The 27,628-nt window shown below is 42.7% G+C and overlaps 1 protein-coding gene across 12 annotated transcripts in view; it reads left to right on the forward strand.

The window, feature by feature from the left end:
* MAF (MAF bZIP transcription factor) overlaps positions 1-27,628 on the forward strand; it is a 362,282-nt gene that overhangs the window by 1,885 nt on the left and 332,769 nt on the right. Inside the window, exons 2-6 of one of the 12 annotated variants that reach the window (XM_082366384.1) lie at positions 2,317-2,368; positions 3,645-3,745; positions 4,209-4,319; positions 11,576-11,636; positions 14,383-26,754. In XM_082366384.1, the coding sequence (XP_082222510.1) occupies positions 2,317-2,368; positions 3,645-3,650 (58 nt within the window). In that variant the 3' untranslated portion in view covers positions 3,651-3,745; positions 4,209-4,319; positions 11,576-11,636; positions 14,383-26,754. Of the gene's footprint in view, positions 1-2,316; positions 2,369-3,644; positions 3,867-4,150; positions 4,320-11,575; positions 11,637-13,879; positions 14,296-14,382; positions 26,755-27,628 lie in introns of those variants that run through there. The other 11 variants (XM_082366386.1, XM_082366380.1, XM_082366379.1 and 8 more) reach the window with 11 other exon arrangements.

Here is a 27,628-nt window from a genome sequence, read left to right on the forward strand (position 1 = left end):
AAAAGAAAAAAAAAAAAAGCTAAGTTTTTTTTTCTCCTCCTGAGTTCTTCATATGAGATTGAGCTTGCAAAGGAAAAAAAAAAATGTGAAATGTTATACACTTGCAGCGTGCTGAGTTCCATCGGGTTTTTTTGAGCATTGTTATGCTAAAATAGAGGGGAAAAATCCTCATGAACCTGCCACAATCAAGCCTGCATCAACCTTCTGGGTGTGACTCGTGAGTTTTGGTCCTTATGATGCCAAATCTGAGAGTTTAGTCTGCCATTTAAAAAACTCATTCTCATCTCATGCATTATTATGCTTGCTACTTTGTCTTAGCAACAATGAACTATAACTGTTTCAAAGACTTTATGGAAAAGAGACATTATATTAATAAAAAAAAAAGCCTGCATGCTGGACATGTATGGTATAATTATTTTTTTCTTTTTTTTTTCCTTTGGCTTGGAAATGGACGTTCGAAGACTTATGGCATTGGCATTCATACTTTTGTTTTATTGCCTCATGAGTTTTTTGAGTTAAGAACAAAAAAAGTGCAACCGTAGAACCTTCTTCCCATGAAAGTTTGCATCTGCTCCAAAACTGCTTTGAGTTACTCAGAACTTCAGCCTCCCATTGTAAATGCACTGAAGGGATTCCTTGTCAAAGATGCCAGAATGGGTTAAAAAATTTAACACGGCCAACAGTAAAGAACTCTTAATGCTTTCTTTTTAATAAGAATGACTGCCCCACTGGGGGGACTAAAATTGTGCTGTTGCCGAAAGCAGTCTAAAATTTATTTTTTAAAAAAAGAAATCTGCCCCGTTATTTTTTTGGTTTGTTTTCTTTTTCTTTTTCTTTTTTCTTTTTTTTTTTTTTTGGCTTTTGGTCATTGTCAAATGTGGAATGCTATGGGTTTCTAGTATATAATTTAATTCTAGTTTTTATAATCTGTTAGCCCAGTTAAAATGTATGCTACAGATAAAGGAATGTTATAGATAAATTTGAAAGAGTTAGGTCTGTTTAGCTGTAGATTTTTTAAAAGATTGATGCACTAAATTGTTTACTGTTGTGATGTTAAGGGGGGTAGAGTTTGCAAGGGGACTGTTTAAAAAAAGTAGCTTATACAGCATGTGCTTGCAACTTAAATATAAGTTGGGTATGTGTGTGTAGTCTTTGCTATACCACTGACTGTATTGAAAACCAAAGTATTAAAAGGGGAAGCACCCCTGTTTATATCTGTAGGGGTATTTTACATTCAAAATGTATGGTTTTTTTTTTCAAAATTAAAGTATTTGGGACTGAATTGCACTAAGATATAACCTGCAAGCATATAATACAAAAAAATTTGCAAAACTGTTTAGAACGCTAATAAATTTATGCAGTTATAAAAAATGGCATTACTGCACAGTTTTAAGATGATGCAGATTTTTTTACAGTTGTATTGTGGTGCAGAACTGGATTTTCTGTAACTTAAAAAAAAAAAATCCACAGTTTTAAAGGCAATAATCAGTAAAATGTTATTTTCAGGGACTGACATCCTGTCTTTAAAAACAAAATGAAAAGTAAATCTTACCACAATAAATATAAAAAAATCTTGTCAGTTACTTTTCTTTTACATATTTTGCTGTGCAAAATTGTTTTATATCTTGAGTTACTAACTAACCACGCGTGATGTTCCTATGTGCTTTTCTTTCATTTTCAATTCTGGTTATATCAAGAGAAAGAATAATCTACAATAATAAACTGCATTTTTTTTTTTGATTCTGTACTCAGTTTCTTAGTGTACAGTTTAACTGGGCCCAACACTGCGTTAGAAGTGTAAAAGGCATCCTTTTCTCCAGAGGAAGGATTAATGGAGAAGTAATGAGGCAATAATTCAGAGTGAAACATAGGCTGTTTTGTGAGGTGGAAGGCCAGTCCCTTCCAATAGTTAGTAATATTTAATATAAATGTAAATTACAATCTCTCAAAATCCCCCTCCCCCCCCCGCAAAGTTTTCAGTTTTCAGATAAGTAGAGACATCATTGCCCTGGTGGAAACAAACAAACAAAAATCCCAACCAGAGAGCAGGGCCTTCTCAGCCTCGCCCTGAGCTTCTCATCCCACCACACACCCATCTAGAGGGAAACGAGCCCGGCAGAGAAGGCATTGGCAGAGGTGGCTTGGGCACATATGCATTCAATGGTAAAGATAAACAATTCTTGCCTTTTGGCTCAAATTGATTATTTTTCCTTCTTCCCTTACATGCCATGATTTTCTTGTTAGCAAGGCCTGACAGGATTTCACATCAACACTCTGGACAAATTACAGTTGTTTGTTTGTTTCTTAACTTTGAAGGTCATTTGTCTTAAATAGGAAAAAGAAAAATCCACCTCTCACAGAAGTCCAAGTACGTATCTGGGTTTAAACTGTGTTATTAAATCCTACTTCCCTGTGAATATTTAGCTGAGGGCTTCTCCACGTAGATGAGCTGGTAATGATTTCAGAGCACCTTAGCTCCTGGAATACAAGCAAAAAATAATGTCTGGTTGGAATAAAGGCTGTGCTTTGATTTATCGGTATTTACCCCAACACAGGCTACGTGTGCGGGCTCACTTAAAAGATCCGTTGGAAAGTCTGGAGCTACCTTCACTAACAGCACTGACCTATTTTAAAATGACACAAATTCATGCAACTAATGTTACAAATTCATGCAGTTTGCATTCTTCAGCAACTTCCCCTAGATGGCTAATAGAATGTTAGACAAAGCCAACACTGTTTTGAAAATAGAGCCAAACACGGTGACTTTTGTTTTATTTTGTTTTCTGTTCTTCAAAAAAAAAAAAAAATAATAATAATAATAATAATAATATTGCAACTCTGAACGAAGGCCTGATTTTGAGGAAAACAGGTTGTGCTTGGCGCTGATGAGTTCTGGCCGGTGTATCAGCCTTCCTACCCTTTTTCACAGAACATGGAGACAGTGGATAGGGCCCCTGAATCCACACTTTATTTTGCTTTAACAGAAGTCTTAATAGTAAACCTACCTCCATGTGCTTGAAGTTAGCTGTTCTTCTCTGTTTCAGAGTTTAGTTTTGTTTTGTTTTGTTTTTTTGGTCTGATCCCAACGAGGAGATTTGCAGTCTCCCCCTGTAGAAGCAGAAATGGAGATATCGCTTATACAGGAAGCCCAGCATCCGACACAAAATTTTAGGCAAACATTTTCAAAATAACAGTGACCTGGATGGAGTTATTGCAGTTACCTCATGAGGAATGCCACTTGGGAAAAAAAATACAGTGGTCCAACAATTAAGCATTTTGATAGGCCCCTACAAGGCAGTTTAATATAATAGGCAGGTTTTTGCCCCAAACATGAAAAAGCCAAATAAAGAGGTGCTGGCAAAAAAGTGGGGTTTTTTGGTGGCTGCCTTTAAGAGAAGGCTAACTCCTGATGAAAGGCACTTTCAGAAATAACCATTACTAAAAACTTGGAAATGTAATGAGAGTGGTGAACACAAATACATACTTTTTTTTTTTTAAACAAAGAAATCCTGCCTGAGTGCCCTTACTACAAATAAGTCTCTACTTTTTTTTTTTTAATCATGTAAGGAAATCTAGCTTTCCCTTTACACTGCATTTGAGTCTTTGTCTAAATAGTGTTAAAATTCCTTTCATTCCAAATACAGAACTGAGCCCACTCACAAGTTGGAGCCATCGGTGGGATACACCACATTTTGGAAGCCCCAGCGTCATGTGCTTACCCGTGTATTCACAAAATGAAATTTACGTGAGAACTGTATTTTTATTATTTTTATTACTATCTGCAGTCATGGAAAACAGCCTACCCCTGACTTCTGTTTAGTTTCCTTTTTAAAAAAATAAATGTGTTAGAGATGAAAGCTATTAAATGTATAAGCTCCATGCTAATTAACTGTGCCTCCTGTCTGAGGATCATACAGACCCACAGAAAATCACGCTGGTGTTTCTGACTTTACGATGCGCCAGACTGAATAGATGCGATTGTTTTCAACCTGTAATATTGGTTTTAAAAGAAATCCACTGAAATTTACAAGATATATACGTTGATATGAAGGGAAGTGTCACAGAAGGTTAACAGCTAGCATTTTTAAAGCCTATGTAGACATGCACACTCTAAACAGTACTTTTTCACGCTTCATTGTTTCTCTGGCAGATAATTTTACTAAGAAGAAAAATAAATAAATAATTGAGCCCCCCCCCCCCCCAAGCAGATGCCACGGGCAGAAGCTTTAACAGAACCGAGCACCCTGGTTTTCTCTCGGGCCCTGGATAGTATTGTATTTATCAGTGATGTCAAACGTGGTCATTCATCAGACAGAGCCGTAAGTGAAACCAATGTTAGTTAAGTACACCCCCTCCGTGTGCTTTTTTTTTCCTCCCCCTTCTCTGCTCTCAGGCATCCACAAAGTCACCTCCCATGTTTTCTTTTTTTCCAAAACCGTGTAATAATTTTTTACAATGTATCTGACACATTAATAGATTGACATCAAATAGGCAGAGATTCTACTTCCTGATCTCAGTGAGGAAATGATGTGTAGGTAATCATATTTATCTGCCTTCATGCCATAACCATCTAGGCTTTCAACAGAGGCCATTCCAATGGGAGATGCTCTATTTATTACTGAATGCGGGATTCTAAGGCTCTGATCTTTTCCCCCTTATACCTTTACCCCGGTAGTTTTTATTTAGTAACGTTGATTCGAGATACTTCTGCTCTTAAATAGGACCTCCCCTTGCCAAACCACCAGCTTTAAGGTTAAACACAGTGTACAGGGGGCAAATGGTAACCACACTTGCAAACATGGGGCGCAGCTGTCTCAGTAGCCACATTCCCAGCGTGTCCTTGTCTGAAATGACTGAAGTGGCTTCTGACAGATTCAGAGGTTCCCGAGTACAGTAGTTGGAAGGTTTTTGCTGTTGTCTTTGTTTTTGATTCAGACCAACTTACTTCCGTATTCACCCTTGGCTTGATCAAATGTACTCCCCTGTTCTTCGAGGCCCATCAGTGTATTTAAAAGTCTGCTGGCCACACAGGTATCTCAATTTTTTGCCTGTCGGTAGTTAAAGACTAACGGAGATAGGTTGGAAGACTGAGGTCCATGAGTGACAACCTTTAGCCGTCTGATTTCCGTGCCAGTAAAACACAGCCAAGCTGTGGGGCTTACTTCTCATATAAACATGCGATCAGAGAGGCTAGGAAGCCAGATTCACCCGCTTTACACTGCTCGTCTGCGAGGCTCGCCACTGCGATTCACTTTCGTTTGATTTATTTTTAAATTTTGTCCCTTTTCTTGAAGAAACGTCTTCATTTTTAGGGAAGAGATATCTACCGTGAGAGGCTATCCTTTTCACCACTTCTGATTATTACTCAGGAGGCTGAATGAATAATTTGGGGTCGGTGCCTTCCTTGTTGTCCAGAGTAAAATAAGAGAAACATAGTTTGTTCTCACTCTGGGCCCATCCTAAATTTAAAAGATGTCCCAAGTCCAAGGCTGGGCAGACAGTAGCCATAAGGGAGGTGGTCCAGCCCTCCAGCCCACTGAATCAGGATGAGTTTGTTTGTTTACGTATTTGTTTAAAAACAGAGCAGGAGCCTTCACCCACCTTCTGATAACACTGCTTTTCTCACTTTTGATATAAATCTTCAAAATCTAGACATCACACAGCCCCAGAAAAGGGAAATTCTCTCCAAGCCTGGCTCCACCCCGGCTCTTGAACAAACCCAGCTCTGTCTGGCATTTTTTTTCTCCAGCGGGGGTAGGGGACAGGGTGAGAGAATTTCAGTCTCCCAGGCTGTCTCATGATTGCCGGGGCATAAAGAAGTACAGTCCTGCAACAATGTGGGAACATCTTTACCCTTTAGAGAGGGACAAAACAAAAAACAAAGCAAATCAAATTGCTTGGCACGAAGGCGTAGCAAAACCCCAGGCTCTCCATTCCTTGTAGCATCTGTGGGAGGTGAGAAATGAGGCAAGCCAGAGAGTTCGAAGGCAAGAGTCACCCAGTGTACACATTTGCACACAGGTGCAAACCAGGTTCAGCTGTCCGTTTCTTTCCTATATGTTCACGTGTGTTTCTGTTTTGAAAATTTTAGAGATCGAACCCCAATTAAGAGCTCCGAGGAAATTGCAAATGTCTTAATTTTGGGGCATTTATAAATATTTCAATCTGTGATTTTACAGTGGGGACATTTGAGACATTGGATGTGTTAGGCCCATATTTCTATGGTCACCGCAGTAGGTTTGATGGCGTCGTGACCGTTTTTATTGTTTAAATTTGAAAGCCCTTTGTGTGTTTTCCCTAAGTTTGCCCAACATAACAAGGCCGATATAGAAAGAACACATCAACGGCACACAGAAATCAGACCTTTCTGTGAATGTGCATCAGAGTTGGACAGTTGTAAGAAATTCACAAAATGCATTTTCCACAGAGAGGCTATGATTGGAATGCACAGTTCTCTACCCAGATCATAGTCATCTGCTAAGCACCTCTTCCCTGTTCAACACAATTCATTTTCTTTTCCTTTCTTTTTGTCAAGTAACAATTCTTTCCTATAATTAGGACTTCGGATTGCAAAATCACATTCCTCCCTTCTCCACAGATTCTTGGATCTTTAGTTACGATTAGAAAGGGGGAGCATGAGGGAGGGGTGTCTGTGGAGGTTTGGGAGAGGAGGAGGAGGAGAGGAAATAGTTCTGTGCTCACCTCCCCACGCCCCCTTGGCCTCCACCCAGCCCAGGCCTGGGTGTGAGTTACACGCTGGGGATTTGGATTCTGAATTTATTCTAAATATTCTGATCACCAACCTTGAGTGTTTCCAAGCTAAGATGCCAAAGAATGGTTTTTCCTTGTGGTTGGTTCTTTCGGTTAGGAAATAAGAGAGGCCATGAAACCTTATAGAGCTGGGAGAGGAGGCGTGGTAACCGCTATCCTGAGAGAATCCCCAAAAAGGATGGTTGTGAAGGGAATCCTGGGCTGAAAACTCCGGTCAGCAGTGCCGAGTTCCCTTTTGCAACCAAAATTTGTCCTGGTTCTGCATGACTTCATCCACTTCTGGAAGCCTGTAGAAGTGGGTTTCTGGTCTCCTTTGGGGGATTTTCCAGAAGGAAAGCAGGCCTGAGGATCCCAGAAAAATAGGCAATCCCAAACTAGGCCCAGAGGAACAGAGGGCAGGTAGCGGCTGGTGTGCAAGGGCTGGGGGGAGTATTACTAACAAGAGACGGACCTTGGCTTATGACCCCCAGTCGCCAGGGGTCAACTCTAGGTCATTCCTAGGGCCCTAGCTTCCCACCAGGGCAGATCTGTTTGCAGGATGACTGACAGGCCTCTGGCAGACCCTGAAATCCCCATGATCCTAAAAGCAATAGCGATGTCCTTAGCTCCAGGGCTTTGGCCCCTTACCACCTGGTCCCTGTCCCATCCCAGTGTCCTCTCTATAATTTCTGGCACCTCTACCCCCCATGCCTAGTCACCAGGGCCATCAGAGAGACTCAGAAATCACTGCCTTGTACCAGAAGGCAGTCACCTAAGCTGAGCCTTTGGACGCATTAAGTCACTTCTGGGGCAGGTCCAGTGCAGACAAAGGCGGGGATGTGGAGAAGAGCTGGGAAGTGGCTCTGGCATGTCTGGGGCCGGCTGGAGCTTCCCACGCCAAGGGCTTTGAAGCCTGGAATGAAGAAGATGAAGGCAGGGAGGATGCTGAGGTCCCGTCTCCCAGTTTCCGTGCATCCCCTCTCCCCACGCATCCCCTGCGCCCTCCACCCCGCCCGACCCCCTCCCTGTCTACGTTTGTTCTGCGGGGCCCATTCACTCTGGGCATCACGGCCCTGGCCAGGTGCGCTCCCCAGCCTCAGGGTCCCCCGGCCACTGCATCAAGCGCAGAAGGACAGGAGGCAGGGCCCGCGGGGTTGGGTCCGGCAGCTGCCTGAGGCCATGAGAAGTCCCCGCGTGCCCCAGGCCCTGGGCTGCGCCAGGCTCAGGACGCTGGCAAAGCAGCTCCCCTCCGAGATGCCCGCGCCCGTGCTGGGGCACCACCGGCGGCCACTCCCAGCGCACCCCAGGGCCCCGCGCCCACCCGGCGCCCGTGACCCGGCTGGGTACTTGGATTTGTATTGGGATTTGGTTTAAGTTTTCCAGGAGGACTGCCCTGGCCACAGTGGAGCCTTTGGGGACATTGAAAATACCTGCTCTGCTGCGCTCTGGGGTGGGCGCATGGAAGGGGAGGGAGTGGAGTTCAGCCCTAACAGGCTCCGCCTTTCACCTTGGGACACTCCCCCATCCCACCTTCCAGCTGCCCCAGGAACCTTCTGCAAATAAGAGCATCAGCTCCAGATCATTTGATTTTTACTCTATTAATTTTCCGGCCCATTTCCAGATCTAGATTTTTTTTTTTTTTTTTTTTTTTTTCCTGCTCTGGTTAGAGACAGTGAAGAGGCAAAAGAAAAAGAAGGAAATCTAGATAGACTGTTTTAAAATCTTTCTAGAAATCTCCATACGGTTGGGGTTTTCCTTGATAGCGTTTGATGTTTATTGTAGAGGAAAGCCACTCAAGAAAACTTTATTAGGATTTCACCCACAGCTCCAGCAAGAGGGGCTTGCTTGCATTCCCGGATTTAACACAGTTGCTGTCAACTCTCAGGCACTCAGAAACTGTCTAAAGAGGAGAAACTTTAAAACAACTAATTTCAGAAAGGAGACCTTCCATGTGGGTATTTTTTTCTTATATGGACCTTCGGTTTTTTGGATCCTTGAGTGTGAAGTAATTAAGCATCGTTGCACCTTCTTAAATAAATCCCCCCCACCTTTTTTTCCTTTTTCTTCGCTTAAGGAAGGATTCATAAATGTACAGATAAATATGTTGAAACGAAAGCAATGATCTCAGCATCTGACGCACTTTTACACTGTCAGATTCTACTGAAATCTTTTTTCTTAGAATGGGGGAAACCGGCAGTCATCATTCTCAGATGAAATCTGTTAAAAGATGATAGTTGAGTCTGTTTTCAGGCAATGAATCCAACATATTCTTTCATCTGCCATTTATCTATCTATCTAATCTATTTATGGAACTCTAACACATTGTAGGGGGAAAGCTATTAAAAGATAAATCTGCAGTTTCCACATTAGGACACAGACATGATCACACGACAGAGTTCTTTGGTCTGCTCTATGTGTTGGTAGGCGAGAGCCAAACCTAGCCTGAATGGTCTGTCTTAGAATGATGATCTTCCCATAAAACCTTCACTGGACTTGGCGTGACTCAGAGCATCGCAGAGTTGCGTGCTGACCATCTGTATGTTCTCAGGGTGCACTGTCCGTGTTAATTCCCTGCACTGTACCGGTAGTGAGACCTTTAAAATCTTCCTTGGAATATCACTGCACATTCCTATGCTATTTAAAAAGTACTATTTAATGGTTAGGTAAATAGATCCCACTGTTCAAGGCTCTATGCTGGCAGACGTCTGGCTTCGACTACACCACTGTGGTCAGGATGGAAAATCTCCTCTCCTACTCCCCTGTGACCCCCCCTCTGCCCTCCACCACTCTTCCCCAGTGACTAGCCTGGGTGAAGGTGATGAGAAGAGAAAATGGCAATGGCTTTTGGACCCTATTCAGGTGTGCAAACAGAATCTCTCTCTCCCCAGCTTTTGAAAGTAAATGCCTTGATAACAGGATGGGTTCCCCAGGTGGCCAGAGAATAGAGGTCATCTTGAGGAAAAGGACACCAATGATCTAAAAAGGACATCTACTTTATGAGATTTCAGGCAAGATTCCAAATATGCATTTAATGAGGTCCGATTCTTTTTCTCCAAAAATAACAGAGGCTCTCAATGAGCTGGTCAGGAAGGCAAAGGGGCATTTTGCAAAGTCTCCGTTCAATTATTGCTTTGCAATATTGTTCTAAAATTGAAAAATGCCTCACAAGTCTATGATCTCATGTAAATATTCCTTGCAGAAGCTTAACATACGTTTGCACTGCCCCAAAGGAATTACAAAAATATTCCCTCCACAATCTCTTAAGCTTTTAAACTCTACTCACTAGCATTTCTAAAAGAATCTGTTGTTCCTAAAGATTTTTTTTTTAAGTAACCTTATATGGGAAGTTTTCTTGTTTTGCTTTGTTTGTTTGTTTGTTTGAGATTAGCCATTTGAACTTGAAATGGAGAACAATTGATATCACAGATAACACTTCCAGGTTTTATAACTTCAGTATGTTTCTTGTTTCTTTTTTTTTTTGGCATAGAAATAATTTATTTGGCAAAAGATTAGTGTATACTCTGACATGAAAAAGAGTATTTTGTGCCGTAACGTTTTAAAAGCATTTCTAACGTGAAATGTGGATGAAAGCCCATGATGTATTTGGGGCAGCTCTGACAGACATGAATACAAATTTGTTTATATGAGTATTTTAATGCATAGTCAGACTATTTAGATAAAGAGCATTGGGAAAATTACAGAGTTACGCTAAATGAAAATTTAAGTAAAAGATTCTGTCAGTTACAGCAGCCTACAGATTTCAGCAGGTGTATGCGTTGTGGGTATTTTTTCACACCAATTGTAATTCAGATAAAAGTGGGGCAGATGAAAGAAGAATAACTGAATCTCCACGTTGGAAAAAAAAATTAGATTGACTTACTGGTTTATCACAGTCATTGTACACAGATTTACTGTAACCATGTTGAATTTTTTAAATTAGATTTTAAATATATTTTGACATTCTGAACTTGTAGAGTATGGCTAACTATAGGGAGAAATGACAGGTCTGCTTTGTTATTAAACTGCTGTCTGGAAAATATTGGACTCCGTACAGTAAATGATAATTATTTTGCCACTTACATTAGTATAGCTAATAGCAATAAGGGGTTTTTGAACCATAGAAAGCTAACTACTTTGAATTACTGTGCTTTGTTATTCACTGTGAAGCAAAAAGACTTTTTTTTTTTTTAAAGCAATCTCATTTTCATATTACTGTTCTAAGCATTCTCTGCTACTAATTTAAACAGAGAGAAAGTTAATAAATAAAAGGGTGGTCTCTAAATGGTTCTATTTGTTAAGAGAACATCTGCAATTAAGGTGAGCAGTACCAGCAGAATAGACCAGGGCAATGGAGGAGGAGGGGGGAAGATGGAAGAGAAACAGGCCCTAGTAAAGAGCCAGGGTTTGATTTTGGTTCCCTGGGGATGGGCAGTCTTTGAACACTTGAGAGACACCCATCAGAGACCATTCATATCCTCCTCCACTGTGAACCCAGGATCACTTGGTTCTCTGAACCGAGGGCAGCTTCAAAGCTGATCCAGGCTGCCAGGCCAGTGGGCATCACTGTCTCAGCCCCCCAGGACCAGAGCAAGAGTGGAGGGAGGTTGTTGATGAAGTATTCCATGCCATTCTCTTCCATGTGAACCCTTCCTCTGGCAGGGCTGAGACCAGGATGCCAAAGCAAATGGACCTAAATCCCTCTTCTTTTGGTCTCCTTCTGCCCTTTTCATAGGTAGTTAGGCTGCCTTGAACATACTGTCCTTCTAAAGCCCTCTCCGTGGTTATTAATGACCCTTTGTTTATTTTAATATATTTACTAAATCAGGTACCCAAGGGAATCCTCTACATCAGTGATGTGAAAAATCCTGTTGCCTGAAGTCAAAGAGGTACATCTTGATTTCTGATTTGCATGTGCTTGTTTTAGTGCATTTTCCATGAGGGAGACAGCAAGCAAGCAAAGCAAGTGAGGAATGCTGATCATTTTCAAGGTGTGAAAGTCTCCTGCTTTAGTAGTTTGAGTATTTGGGTTTCACATGTACATAAATGGTGATACCAGATGCTGAAGTGAAGGATGCTTTGTGTGTGAGACCAGCATGCATGCATTTTTCTATTGATTTCATGACGTAGGTGTGGTGTCCAGAGTACTAATCCAGTCCGAGTAGATCTCAGATCTTTCGCCTTAACTAGCATGAGCCTGTTGACTCATCTTTCTACTTGAATGTCAGACAATTTGGGTGAATCTGTGCAATTAGCATCCGGTGGCCATCGGCTGGCTCCACCTGGGCCTCATAAACATTCCAAATTTCCAGTCTCTTATAACTCACTCCATACTCACATTTGGAGGATTTAGTGTGATCTCAGAGCACATTATGTCCCCCTCCTGTGTCCAAAAGTGAGCTTGGAGCCACTCCTCACTTCAAATGTAGGCAGAGGGAGGCAGAAATGTGATTTTCACCTATGAAAAAAAATGAAATTAAGCTACTTAAATGGGTTTTCAATTACAAGGATCCCGGGGTGAATTTAATTATGAATCCTCTTCGTTTAGAGAGCTAGACCAACACTCTTACACCAGTAATTACTTAGTGTTATCGTTTTATGTATTCCTGTTATGTCTTATTGGCTAATGGAATGAAGTTTGACTTTTTTTTTTTTTTTATTAAATTTGCTTGCTGAGAAATTTGCATGAAATACAGCTTTGGGTTTAAGTCCCACTGTCAAATTGCTACCGTTTGAGAAGGAGACACTTTAAGAGCCCAGTGAATTGAGGGTGTCAGGAAACAGACCCGTATTTTTTCCCGCTCTTCAGATATGGTATCTGATTACTTACTTTTACCCGCTATTATAAGGACAGGCTTTGAATAACTAGACTGTGAATATTTAACATGATTTCTTTCCTAGCCTTAAACAAAATTAACATTTTCTTTAATAGCTCTCATATATAGATTTTAACTAAGTGTATACCTTTGGGATTAATTTGTGTGTCCTTGTGTATGCATGCCATACCAATACTTTATTCTTTTCTTTCTTTTATCCCTGTCCTTATAATTGCAGTTTGAAAGCCATCTATTAAATATAATGATCTAGACCCACCGGGCAGGTTTTGTTACACCGAAACCATCCATTTTGAGCAAAGAGTTAATGAACTTTTAAGGCAAGGTTCACACGGGTCTTGACCCCCCCATAATATTTCATATAAGGTTACTGGCGGGAGAGAAATCAAATTTCAGCTGTGAACATGATTGACAGGTGAGGGTGAGGAAGAGAAAGGCATTTGGCTAGATGGGGAATTTGGAGAAGAGGACAATTCCTCCAAGTTACTCTGTGGTATTAGATATTATAAGCTGATCTATGAAAAGTTCAATACTTGATACTCTTGGGAGAGTTACTTGTTTATTTTCAGAAAGTCACTTTGGTTAAGAGATTTCAGTCCTGGAAGCCAAAAATGGGGAATCACTAGCTTTCTGCTCTCTTGCTGATTTCCACTATGTACAACTTTGTGGCTTATTTCTGGCAATTTTCTAGGCTAGAGTGTGAGAGTTAAATCACAAGCCATTTGGGGAGGCATTTGATTATTTTATTTATTCTCAGAAACACAGTCTAGATTATTTTCTGGTTCTTGGGCATCTTACAAAACAGTCATCCTAAGTGGTATCACAAAAAGATCAAATTCTCCATTTTCGTAGCATGCCTCGATCCTAACGTTTTCCATTAGTGCATGTTCCAGCTTAACATACGCAAATCTACCCAAGTGCATGATTTATCAAGGTTGTGCCTTCTAAGCAAAGTCTTCTAACATGACGATCAAGAGAGACAACAAGCCCACACTGCTATTTGATGTCAGTTTCTCCATGGTAGCATCCCTGGGTCAGGTGTGATGTCAGCATCGTCACCATGGAAACAAGAGATGGTGTTGCTTGACCCTAAGGCAAAGAGTGGCTTTGGAATTCACCTTAGAGGCTGTCTCTTAGCGTGAATTGTCAAAAGGAGGTAACACAACTACTCATGGTTGGCACCAAAACTGAAAGGCAGGCCTTTAATACATGCTCTTTCATCTTGTGTGTTGAAACACTAATTTCAGGAGATAGTGGTGGACCTTAGCCTGCTGATGTGTATGCTCTACCCATTACAGATGTTCCTGACATTGGCTAAGACCCATCCGGATGCAACCGAGCCTTAACAGAGCTGCCTTGGGGCAGGGCAGGTCGGACACATATACATAGGGGAGAGGCCTGTTGGTAGCTTTCCTGTCACCCGTGGGAGTTCCCTGATGGAACTTGTAAAAACAGCACTTCCCGGGTTCTAAGTACCCATCACTTTTTTTTTTTCCTAGTCTTACAATTAGCTGAGTGGATATGTTTTATCCTGACTGTACCTATGCTGACATGAATTCAAACCAATGTAAGGAAGGCTTTACTCTGTTATGAACTGGGATATAAACAAAAAACACAGTAAAAGGACTCCGAAATCTTGTTTCTACTTTGTATAACGTGGCCTCCCATGTTGCCAGTGATCATCCAGAAATAAAACGCAAGCATGGTTTCCCGACGTCCAGTGTCAAATGTGGGTACCTGGAGCACAGCTATTTAATTCAAACATAAAATTAAAGATGTCATAACCGTATTTCCCTTGCAGAGTCCATCAAAATATTTTAACAGAAATGGTGAATGAGGTGTTCGCATGCAAAGGCCATGTGAAAACACAGACCGTAAGTTTTCGTCTCCTGGTGCCTCGGTTTGAAAAGCCCAAGTGAGAACCGTGTCTGGTCTTGACTCTGGCTTCACCGCAGACCCCTCAGGGCTTCTCGGTAATCAGTTTTTAGAGTAAATGCCCCGTCCTGGAAGACAGCAAGGAGTAGGACGCTGTCTGGCATGCACATTTGGAGAGCAGACCAATCCATCACAGATTCCATGAGTATGTCTTAAGCAGATTACATCACTGTATTTGTTGGCACTGAGAAAATAAGGGAAAATAATTCTGTTTAAAGTGTTTTATTACTGGGACTAACTTACCTAATTGTTTGTTGTTGTTATTGTTTGTTTAATTAGATTATGCTTTTGCCTAACCCCCCCATCCCCCTTTCCATACAAGGCTGCCTAATGTCTTCCTTTCTGTGGACACTGGCCCACTAGTGAGCAGATTTAATCAATTAATTATGGCAGAGCAGGTACAGGGCAAGCAGCTCAATGAACTCACATTATTTCCAGTCAACGTTAGAATGCTATCAAAGGGGCTGCCTTAAAGAAAGGAACATTATGCATTTGGAGGGGGGGTGGGGAAGGAAGGAGGAATTCTTGCACGAGTATAGCACTCGTTATTTAAAACAAAATGATGCTTCTGTAAAGAGCTTTCGTTCTAAAAGCACACATTCAGTCACCTGCCAAAATCTCAGATTTATTGCTGCCGTTCACAGATGCCAATGTTGAAACTCTCCTCGCCTGCCGCTTGCTGAGTCTTTCATTTCCTCGATCCAAAAATTACTGTAAAGTTGTTGTTTAGTGTCTGCCTTTTTTTTTTGCTTTTCCTGGCACCTAATGAAATTATCAGCAATAAACGAGCTATGCAGAAGGGTTGGGTTTGCTTTTACTTTTTTTTTTTTTTTGGTCTTTTTTTTTTTTTTTTGGCAGTATTTGGAAAATGCTGGGACAAGGGTAAGCCGGTGGGAATATTCGGAGTGCCTCTCTTTCCAGCGTCTACAGGAAATATAATAAAGCTATTAGCATTTATATAATTTCAGATGGGAACTAATACTGAGGGTGGGAGGGGGGAGGAAGTTTCAGGTGTTGAGTGGGGAAGTCAAACCAGCTGTGGGAATTACCCTTATTGCCACTGGAGACAACCCAGCCCTGACCTCCAGTATAATCTGCTGGAAGATATTAACACCGAATTAACTAATCCAGGGGGCACATCCTACACCTTCATCACTGGTGAGGTGAAAATGACAAAAAAGAGAGGAAGGGAGTTTGTTTTTGCCATTCCCTCAGCAAGCATCCATCCTCTAATAACGGGTCATCCACGTGCGGCAAGTGACGATTTCTTTTTAGTCCTTTCAGTCTATAGAAAAGCACAGTAACTTCATTTGCTGGCAGGTAGGCAGTGGAGGTGAGAATGGAATTGATCTGAAATTGACCCTGCGGTCACGCCTCCTTTAAATTGGGTTCTTCAGACAAAGTTTCTTTTCTTCTTCCTGGGCTCCTGCCAGCAGCCAAGCTGAGTCTTGAGTGGGGTGGGGTTAGGGTGCAATTATTTAAAGGGATTCTCCCAGGGTTGAACCCCCAACCCACAGTTACTCAGGATGGAGACATTTTGTTACAGATGGTGCTTAATTAAAGGGCTTGAGCCTATACCGCGATGGCGTGCCTCTGGTTTGTTTATATTTTAGAATGAGGTTCATTCCTGATGTACAAGAAATGGCGGAGGAAGCATCTCTTACTGGGCTGAAAGTCTTGAATGGAGAATAGAATTTTCTGTTTCCGTTTAAATTTCTCTTCCTTACTTAACCGCCCCCCCCCCACCCCGCCTCTTTCTAATGGAGCCATTAAAGTCCTTTCAATAAATCTTAGGGTGCGCACGATACCTTTGACAGTGTTGGAAATCCTGCCTTGCTTTTCAGAAGGCCAGGCGAGCCTGCTGGACAGGAGGCCTGGCCTCTCTCACCTCCCAGCGGCGAGGGTCGCCAAGAGAGATCAGAAATTCCTTCACTCATTTTGACCTTTTGGACCTTAGTTGAGAACCGCCGTCTCATTCATTGCTCCAGTGGTTAGTGCCTCCTGGCAGTTCTGTCGTGATGCTCGAAGGCTATTTTGTTTATGTGATATTCAGTTTTCCCAGCCTTTTTCTTTTTCTTCTTCTCTTTTTCTCCTTTTAAAGCCCGGAATCAGTTCCTCACCACTGCATAATAGAAGGAAGGTGCACGTGCTCTAACAGGCGTGTTTGGAGATGTGAGCCCGAGTTCCCCCGTGCAGGGAAGAAGCCACAGTTTGGGACGAGGCCAGGAATTCTGTAGACCTCGGGGCTGCCCCGCGGCCCAAGGCGGAGGGCTCCCAGCTGCGGTCCTGTCCGCTCCAGCAGCCTCTGGAGACTCACCACGCATGCGCATGCGAGGCACCTTGGCATCGCTTTCTTTCCCAGGAAGCCTGGCTTTCCCCCGTGCTCGGTGCTCTCCTGATCTAGTGGAGCCTCTGCAACCGGAACTCGCTGCTTTCAGAGTCTTACCCAGATTAGTTGTTGGTAAAAATGGGATGCGTTCAAAACACTCTAGTCTCCACGGGGAACCTGGTTAATTAGAATGTTACCTCTGTTGGCGCTGATCTTTGCTCACTTTGTAGCGTTCTGACAAGCCCTCGTGTAAAACGCCGGAAGGTCAGTGGAACAAAATAGCACGTGACTCGTGCGGTAAGCCCTCCCTACACGTTTGTGGGCGGATAATAGGCCCAGCTCCCAAACTCAGCTGGGAGGACTTGAGTTGGAGCGTGTTTGGGCCTTACAGTCCGGTTCCTGCCCCGGAGCAGAGGGTCCCCTTGTCCGTCAGAGCTTGGAGCTTTCATAGCAGCGCGGTGACAGTTCGCTCGGCTCTGGAGAGGAAAAAAAGAAAAGTAAGGAAGGATTTCGTTTTACTTTTTTTCCTCCTGTTTTATTCGAGCCCGCTGATATTAGTAATGAAAACTTTTCCATCGCTGTTGCTGAGAAATTTGTGTTTTTTAAGGCATTGGTGGGGATGTGATGGCGAGGGATGGGCGGGTGAGGTATCAGATCCAGCAAGATGTTTCTGTCTGTCTTTGCTCAGCGTTTTACAGTGTCCTTCAGATTCTGCATCCTCTCCAGCACCCTTTCCTAATACAGTAAAAAGAAGGCCCTTTCCCATGTTTGCCATGGTTAACTTATCAGATGTTTCACTTTAGGAAAGATGGGATCCAAGTGTGTGATTTCATTATAAATTCATCAGGTGTCACTTGCCAAGCTATTGAGGACGCAGTTCTTCTGAGAAGGCATCTTTTTACTATTTCTTTAAAATTTAATTGAGATCAGGCCAGTGCCTGGTTTCAACTCGACGGTTCCACCCCCCCCCCTTTTTTTCTTTCTTCTTTTTTTTTTTTTTTTCTTTCTTTTTTTTCTTTTTCTCTTTGGCTATTGCAAGCTGCAGTAAAGTGACCTGTAATTTATAATCAGAGTTTGGTATCGTTAAACTGTAAAATCTGACTTTGGGGTTTTGCTCGTAAAATAAATATTTGAAAAAATATAGCAATGAGGCTTGTACAGTAGAGGCAATGTCAGTACATGTATATCTGTGTATATGAATATATGTGTATGTAATTTTTTGCTGGAGGCTCTTAAGCCAGCCCTGAAAAAGCATCTTACGAAACTGTGACTGTCAACATCCAAGTAGGAGGATTCCCTGATAAGAATATAAGCACATTTTCTTTAATGAACTTTGAATTTGTTTTATAAACTCCGTTCGTCACTCACATTAACTTATTTTTTAAGGTATATTATTTTGGCACTAAGGAGTCAGCATACACATGCTCGAATTCTCTGTCTATAGGCTATAGCGCGCCTTAGCTAGAAAGACTCTTTTTTTCCTTTTCTTCTAACAAGGAAGCTCATTTAGAAAGAAATGTTTATGTGAAGTGCTTGTCAGTTGGCATTTTTACTGGGTTGCTAACCCAAAGGTAAAATATAAAGCCATGTCTTTTCCTCACTGGCTTGTTGGCTTGTTGTTGCTAGAAGGGTCCCTCCCTTGTTAGCTTGATAAATAATTTTACTAGGGGGACTCTGCTGTATTTTTATGCTTGCTGTCTGTTTTCTGCTTGCTGCAAATAAATTTCTGTACTCAGAGGGCACTCAAACTCCAAACACATGGTATTTTCCCATTTTGCTACTGGTCGCCTGAAATATTTATTCCATCTCATGTTTTTAATTAATTTTTTAAAGGAAAAAATAATTCGTGATTAATAGCAAACAAAAATTAGCCCTTTATTTCTCAGGACCATTGGGTGTGAACCTGGATGTGTAGTGTTTTTTTGAAAGGCTTTGCGCGTCAAACCCTGTTTCATATTTGTCACATTGAAGACAAGAGTTATTCATTTGGGGGAGTCCTGAAGTTTTCTCATTATAGATTTCCTTGTCTGCCTTTCCAGCTGTACGTATTAAGCTGTTAATATGAGAAATGAAGAGGGGTATAGAGTTCTACCTAGAAACAAGACACTACACAATAAATTCTTTGCATTTGAAAAATGATACATTGTGTGAAAATGGAGATGAAATTGATCATAGGTATCAATATAGCTATCAGTATCCCCCTGAGTCCCAGGCCTTGAGACTTGGGGTTCATTACTGAGGAGAGATTGGTGTGGGTCAGTCATTGGGGCAAAATGGGAGGTTCCCTGGCACAAACCTAAACAAACACACCCGAAAACATTCCAGTAAAATAAAATACAATAATAAAGTAAAATAAATGAACGTATTCTATAAATTACAAACACAGTGAACACAACACATAATAGGGGTACAATAATATGTTTAATGAAAGAAGGATATTTATGCCTGTCGGCACAACAAGTGATCATTTTAAATCATTGCCAGATTATCGCATTAATTGAAATATGATTTTTTCAAAGCAGATCTTCTACTTGCGATTTGCTCATTAGCGGGGTCTTATTTTCTGAAACTGGAACATATTTTTACAAAGGTACCAGAGACATACATTTGAAACTAGAATGCCAGCTCACATAACCAGGATGTTGAGGAGACTGAGTCAGAGGTTATCTGGAGTTCAGTTTCTGCGAAGATCACCAAAAGGAAGAGGAAAATGTAGAAGAAGGGGCAGTAGACATACATATGGATTATTAAAACGTGTATGTATCTCATCAAATGTGTACAGAGTTTATTTTCCTCTCCCACTTGTCAGGGATTTCAGAAATGAGCTAGGCTTCAAGGTGATGACTCGTCCTTCCCCTCCAGCTCTGCAGATACAGGGACTATGAGAATCAGATTTTTAAAATATTTAACACAGAGTTGATAGGCACCATTTCTTCTGGTCACTTTGGGGTGGTACCCGTGGGTCAGGAGTTAGAGAAAACTTCCATAGGGTTGAAGACCATGATGTTCCACCCAGCCCTGCCCTTTGGAGGTCATCCAATGCCTCACGGGCGATGATGACGGACAGCTATCATTGATCGAGCATCTCCTGGTAGCCAGGACCTATGCCACCTTTGCTCCTCACAACAACTAGAGGGGGCAGATACTTTAATCCCCTTTATAGAGATGCAGAAACTCAGGCACAAAGCACAGACAGGATCTGACCTTACACCACAGTCATGCAGATTTTCTAGCTAGACACTATGCCACCCCTGCCTCAGCTCATTCCCTCCTTCCCAGTTAAAGAACTCAGTGTTTAACCTCAGCACATGTTGTGTGGGCTCAGTTGCCCCCCCCTCCTCGGTTTTCTTTGAGTGGGGTTGAGTGACGCCTAGAAGAAAATGCATTATAATCTCAGAAGGATCTAGAAGATCGGGGCTAGTACTTCTCATGAGCTTGACCCTAAGGACCCCTCTGGCTCTAAAAACAAACGATTCTGTGGTTTTGGTTGTGGTAGGTAATGGAGCAGCCTTTATTCAGAGATAAAGATTGTCATTTCAAGAGCATTTAAAAAATAATAGATGGTACATTTCCTTAATACCCTGTAATGTGTAAAGTGTCAGGTGCACAACTGACACTCAGGAAATTGCTGGATAGTGAAGATAAATCAGCGTTAAAGCACTCCATTGAAAGGCCCATTTAATAAAAAGTTGTCAGCAAAACCTGTAGTCACATGAAAAAGAACACCTAGTTTCTGCATCTGTAAAATAGGGATAGTCCCTCAAAGGCTACTGCAAAGGATTAAATACGATAATGTATGTAAAGCGCCTCGCACAGAGTAAACATCCTGCCATACTTGGCCCTGATCAGTATTATGTGGCATAAAACTTTGACCTTGACACTGTGCAAGCTTTGATTTGTTTTAGAATAACTTCGTGGTTATGATATTGGACATCTTCCCTCTGCTTTAAAGTAAGCGTTGTCACAATTGGAAAATGGGGAAGAACCTAGAACAGTAGTTTATTATCTGCCTTCCCCTCAAAAACTACCATCACTCCTAAAAGATTTTTTTAAAGGTGTACTTGGGAAGTTCTGTGGTCAAATAATTTAGGGAAATGATGGATTAGACCAAGTTAAACATTTAATTTTGCTATCCTCCATCTCGGAGCCTTTATATGCTAATATGTATTGTGACCCTCCATAGGGAAGGACCAACGTGGGTGGCACACAACATCTTCCCAATTTATTTGAACATGGAACCTGTTTTCTAATCAGCCATCTTGTGGAAATAACAGTAGGGCAGTTATGAAAAATCGTTGGCTAGGTAAAGAAGTCCTGACTTAATTATTTTATTTAGTACCAAAGGACCCCTTTACTAATTTCCTCCTGTGAAGCCCATGTTCTCAAGGATTCATTTGTAATTCTGTGTGTTTGTTTTATTAACCAGAGCCCTCCATAAAAGCTCTAGGGCTTCTGATCAGCAAGAGGAGTGGTGTAATTCCATTGACGTATATTCAGTCAAAAGCAAAGAAAACCTGATCATGGGGTTATCCTGTAGGACTTTACGACGATAGCAGTGGCTCATGGGTGCCATTACTGCCTTCATGGGCTCCCTGTGGGCTTTTAGGATGCTGGTTTGGGATCCTCTGCTCTGTTTAAAAAACCCAGGATCACTGTCAAATTCGACCTGGCTGTTTGTGATTGGATGAGCCTTCCAAGGGACCCTGAGGCCTTGGAAGGAGCCTGTTCATTTCTTAGAATCTTGGACATAAGAACTGCCTTCAGGTTTCTGTTCCTTTATTGTAAGGATACAGGTGTATATTAAGGGCATGAAATGCAAGATGGAAGGTGGGCAGTGCTGGCGTTGGGGGCTCGTTCTCTCTGTCCCTCTTCCCTCCCCTTTTCTTTGCACATCTGCTTCGTTCTCCCTACAGGAAGCAGGCAGGCCTTCTTGCTTTGAAGTACCCCTGATTCCCACCCTCACCCCTACACATCCCCAGCAGAGGTTGGCTAGCAACTCTGTTGGCCTGTTCAGAGGAGATAGCTGATTGGTTCACCTTGGTGAGGTATATCTTTTGTCCAGTCAGCACTGGCTAGGGGTGGGTCTTTATGGCCAGCTGCTGCCTAATCACATTTTCTGAGAATGGGGTTCTGCAGGGATTGGGAGATGGGGGAAATGAGCGTTTCCCAACATGGGGGAGGGAAACTGGTACCCAAGAGTCACGTACACCACTTAAGAAGATAGGAATGAATAGAATTAGGCCATGAACAGGTCTCTGAACCCAGAGACTGGATCATCAACCTTGGATGCACCCATGGGGCTTTTAAAAATGTTGACGCCTTGCACCAGACCAATTAAACCAGAACCTCCATGGGCTGGTGGGGCTCAGGCATCAGTATTTTTAAAAAAAATTTAATTGCCAGTGATTCTAATGCACAACCATGATTGAGAACTAGTAGAAGTGTCCAGAGACACAGCTGTGGAAACCCAGAAAGTGAAGAAGCTGCTGGTGAATTTCCCATATTTTATTGTATTGTCTTAACAAGTCAGCATTTTTCAGGTCCAGTTTAAAATTAAAAGGGCTGAACAATTGCTTTGTGTTTTTCCTGCTTCCTCGGGCCTTCCTAGTGCTCTATTAACATCAACTCTGTTTTTTATAAGGAGGGCTCAGGCAGTCAGATAAGGCACACAGGGAAAGAGAATCTGAGTTGACGTCCAGAAGCCCCATTTTTTACACCTGCCTTGGCCACTAAACAGCCTTGTGACCTGGGCAGGCCACATTCTCTGGATTACCCTGCTGGGCTTAATTCTTGTGTTTTGGGAAATAGATCAGTTGAGCTCGAATCAGAGGCCTTCTATGAGTCTACAGAATCAGCTAAGGGACTAGTTTGTCAGGGATTCAGCACGTGAACCAAGAGAGATACTGAGGATTTCGAGCTGGCAGAATGGCTCATTTTAAACATGGGATGGTGTTTTAAAAAATTCTGCGTGGAAAAGAAAAGAACGTATTTAGTTGTCAAGTTACAAAGGTAGACATCGTCCAAATTATTTGCACATACTTTTGCAGTTACCAGTGAGATATTTGTATTATTGGTCATCATTTACCAGCAGGCACTTAGTCATTGGGTGATCGGGGTGGTGGTAGAAACAGGACCGAGGAAAATGCCTCTGGTTAGAATTAACCATGATGTGTGATCATGCGCTGTCAGGCACATTGATTCTCCACTAAAGCATAGCATTAAACCACACAAAAATGGGCCCGCTCTGGAGGCACTCTTTACCTTGTAAGACAATCACCTTTTAAATTTCTCATCTTCTATTAGGCTCTAAACTCTGTGAGCCTGGAGTTCGTGCCTCATTTATTTTTGTATCCAGCACAGCGCTCTCCCAGTGAGCGGCACGGGACATCTTTGTCTCAGATCCTCCTGGGAAAGTGGCAGAGTGTACCTGAATCAGGTGCTCAAACAAACAAACAGGGAACAAGAGCCTAGTAAGAATTCCTTAAATGATGAAGAGGACATCTTTGCAATCTGTCAAAATGAGAGGGTGTTCTCTTAAACCTCTCCCAGCTTTTCCACAGACCCATATCCCGACATTTCCTTGACACTTTTGTGGGCTGAGTTTCCTTTCCTGGACAACTTGTTAAATATGGTCTACACCAGGCCTATTTCTTAATGTCCTCTTTTGGAGAGCTATTGGAAAATAGATGCTTTTGCGCTGGCTGGTTGGGCGTCATTGTTGTTATGCTTTATTTTAAGATTTAATTCAACGAACACTTATTTTGCACCTGCTATACACTAGAATATAGACTTGGTGCTGAAGGATTCAGGAACAGATAGGGCACAGTTCTTGCTCTCAAGATTTATTATCGATGCAGACAGACAATTGAAAACAGTACATGCTGGTCCTATTTGATAAACGCTTCCCCAAAGCTGTGGGGTTTGTGAAAAGGAGGAGGGTGGTCGTTTTGTGAACATCGTACATGAAGGCAAAAGCTACGAAAGTGGCAAAAAGAAACTAGTTTTTTTTTTTTTAAACTTAGGATAGGGAAGATCTTCCTTAGCCTGACGCAAAACCCAGATGCTGTACAGCAACGGATTGATAAATTTGACTACATAAGCATTTAAAACCTATGCGTAGGAAAAACGCCATGAACAAAATCAAAACACAAACAACCAAGTCGGGAAAATCGCAACCCACAAGATAGTCAAAGACCCAGTTTCCTTAATATGAAGAGTTCCTTTAAACTCATGAGAAAGAAGGTAAACAACCTGATAGGAAAATGGGCCGCTTTTAGAAAAAATAAATACAAATGACCAATAATCTTCTGAAACTATGTTCATCTCACTCCTAACCAAATAATAATAATAATCCCTTTGGGCTGGAATCTGGGGCCATGGGCAGTCTCATACACTATTGTGAGCCTGTACATTGGACAACATCTTAGGGGGCTAATTTTTGTAGTATCTAATAGCACAGAATATTCACAGACCAAACACCCTCTTCTACACATTTTGTGCTTGGGGATCTTAATTCAACACAGCAGTGTGGGCATAGCTGGAATAAACTGTGTGTCTCTGTATGTGAGCTGGGGAGGAAGGATTGTCCTGGGCATGGACCAAGACGGGTAAACAGGGGTCCGATGGAGAAGAAATTGCAAGGCCAGGCCGAAGAGGGCGTGGAAACAGAAGACAAAACGAGAGAGAGGAATGAACTAGTGTGTTGGGTGCCCTGAGAGCTGGCGTGTTTCCTTTTTCTGGAGCCACTTGTGCCCAGCACGCATTTTGACAAATGTGAAACCGTTCAGGTGTAACCCTTTCTCTTGATTAATCCATCTTACTCCACGCTCCCCGGCAGATAAAAGACTCCTGTGTAGTAATGAGTCAGCGGAGCCCCGTTCACGGAGCCCTGGCAGAGGTCCCTCTATTCCAGCCCTTTTCTGTGTCATCTGCATTGTCCCGGCCAAAAGTGTTAGCAAGAAGAGAGGGAGGAGCATTTTTCAAAGAACTGTGTGGGGATTTGGTCACGTGTCTGTCATTAACATCAATCGCAGATGCAGGGCAGAAATGCCTGGTAAGTTCCTACACGCGCCTCTTTGAAAAAGGTCCCCTCTGGTGTGGCTACCAGGCTCCCCTCCACTGATACAGGATTTGGGGGCTTTGAAGTCGGTTGTGGACATTTCACTGCTTTCTTTGACTCCAGCAAATTGCTCCAAAATGCTACAAATGTGAAAAAGACGAAGGGAGTTTTAGCAGCAGCTTAGAGGTGCAATCCCCTTAAGCCATTGACAGAAAAATGTGTTTCTTCTTTCAGTTTTTAGTTTGGGAGTTATATGTTAGAATACAGCAATGCCGCTGCAGTCTTCTCTTAGGAAGAGAAAAATGAAGAGTGAGTTGGGTAACAGGTGGTGAGTAAAGGGGTAGATTTTGCAGCCCTCGTTCTTTGAACTTGTTGCAGGGGCCAAGCTGCCTGCAGAGAAATTGTGTAAAACAGATTTTGTCTAATGGGGTTGAAAAGCGTTTCCAACAAGGGGGCAAGCGTTTCCAAGGTGAACCTGGATTTGACTGGGTGTCAAGGCAAGATTCCTATGCTGAGCCAGGAAATCCTGCAGACGCGTCCTGCAGGAACCCAGGAAAGGACAGAATAGGGAGATTTCAACCCACCGGTCTAGGGGCAGGGGTTACTGGTGTGCTTAAAATTTTGCCTTTAGATTGCTCCTTTTGCGGGGAAGGTACTTGGTCTTGGGTGCATTTTCTGAAAATTTCTCCAAAGTTATTTTATTCCCATAGTATGCTAGCACTGTAACAAATTAGAAAAATTATGGGGTGGGGGGGTGCCCGCTAGAAGCACCCCAGGCTTCAGCCACCCACCTACGTACATGTCAGGATTTGGCACAAACCAGATGTTTTTCAAACTCATTTTGTTTTGTTTCAGCAGAGGAAGCATTTATTTGTAAAAATGACAGGTTATGTGAGATCACTGGGTAAAAGAGAAATGAGACGCTTATGGGGGTGGAGATGATCCTCCAAGTTCTGGGCCCTTCTCTCTCTACCCCCTAGGGCTCCAGGATGTCTGCAGCCCACTTTGAATACCTTTGGGGAGTCCTTCTCTAAGGGAATGCCAGCTCAGCAGGCTTTGATGTAACAAAGGACCGCTTTCCCTCACTGGAAGCACTGAGAGATTGCTCAGGGTGTTACAGACATCAGTGCCAGACCTTTCCAGCGTCGTGACTTTGGGAAAGTCTCTTCCCTTCTAGGTGGGCATGATAGAACCAGCCTCCTGGAATTTTTCCACGGGTTAAATGAACAAGTCACGGCAGCATCTACTAAGTGTGATGCCAGCAGGCTGTGGTCCCCACTCAGGCGGCAGCAGAAGTGACCAGTGATAACTGTGTCTCCTTTGCCTCAAAAATGTTCAGGATCCTTTTCCCCAGGATTCAAGGCAATCTCAGAGTCTAGTTGGTCAAAGTTGACTGCTTCCTCCTTTTTATTTTCCTTTTACCACTTTCTCTGCCTGTGATGGGTCCCTCTGAAAGACCCTTTTTCCCCTTATACCGCGCTAGACTCTGATCCAGGACCCATGTCTTTCATTCCTTTCGCTCAGCATTTAGCACAGGGGATCGAACAGAATATACTCCCAGTAGATGTTTGCTGGATTGACTGTCGTTGGTGAGCTAGCAGTGCCCACTCCTGCGGGCTCCCGAGAGCCAGTTGTATGCGTCTCTTTCAATTCCACGTTCAGTGATTTCACGTCGCGGTAGCATGAAATCGGCTGTGGTGGGAATATTTGCAGCACGGAATGCAAGTGCTAATGAAATCGAGCCCCTTTCTCTGGCCTCCATCCTCTGCCAAAGAACCAGTTGTTAAACATTTAGCAGCACACCGCTGCTTGAGATGCCCAGATGGAAAAAAAAAAAAAAAAAAAGGAAATGGAACAGAGCAGGATGGAATCTGTCAAATGCATCACGGACATTGCTGCTCTGATGGTAGCACAAAAGCAGCAGAGAAGGGGTGATTACTGTGGACTGGAGGCATCAAAGAAAGATCTTAAAGGATGGAGAGTTATGGGCATCTAGGAAGAAGTGGTCAGATGTTCCAGGCTTATGGGGAACAGGATGGGAGAGGACACGGCCAGGTTAATAAGGGAGTGACTTTGGACTTTGCAAAGGATGGTGAGGAGATGGGCTTGCCCAGGGCGGAGGAGGGGTAGGTGAGTAGTAGAACTAAAGGCAATGGCTGGAGGGAGGGATTAGGACCTTGGAGGATGCTTAGGTACTGTTAAAGGAGAAGTTGAATTCCATTTCCTCCTTCAGCAATGATTCTCTTACCTTGTAGATATGTCTGACTTAATGCAAAGCATTCACCTGCCAATTTTCGTGGCCTCCTTCACCTCTTGAGCTGGTGCGGAGTCCAACTAAATACTTTCCAAAACGTTTTGAGATTTAGGTAAATCAATGAAAGAGAGATCCAAAGAAAGGGTCAGTGAGAGGAGCTGGGCCGTGTGGGGCTGTGGCTTGAGGCTGAGAGTGGGGAATCGCTACGCGGTTCTTGCCACTTCTGTCCAAGATTCGGGCGGATGGGTCAGGGGACCAACCTCAACTGTTTTTAATTTTAATGCTTGGACTTCGACCCATGCCTCCCTGAGAACCAGGGGCAGCTCCCTCGAGGTTGGTGGTTCTCAACCTCAGCTCCCCATGAGAATCGTCTGGAATACCTCCCAACCCAGATCAATTAAATCAGAATCCTGAGGTGGTACCCGGGCATCAGCATTGTTTGCAAAGACCCCCAGGTGATTCTAGCGCAC

This window comes from Balaenoptera borealis, assembly GCF_965194805.1.
Source record: "Balaenoptera borealis genome assembly, chromosome: 19".
Lineage (NCBI taxonomy): Eukaryota > Metazoa > Chordata > Mammalia > Artiodactyla > Balaenopteridae > Balaenoptera > Balaenoptera borealis.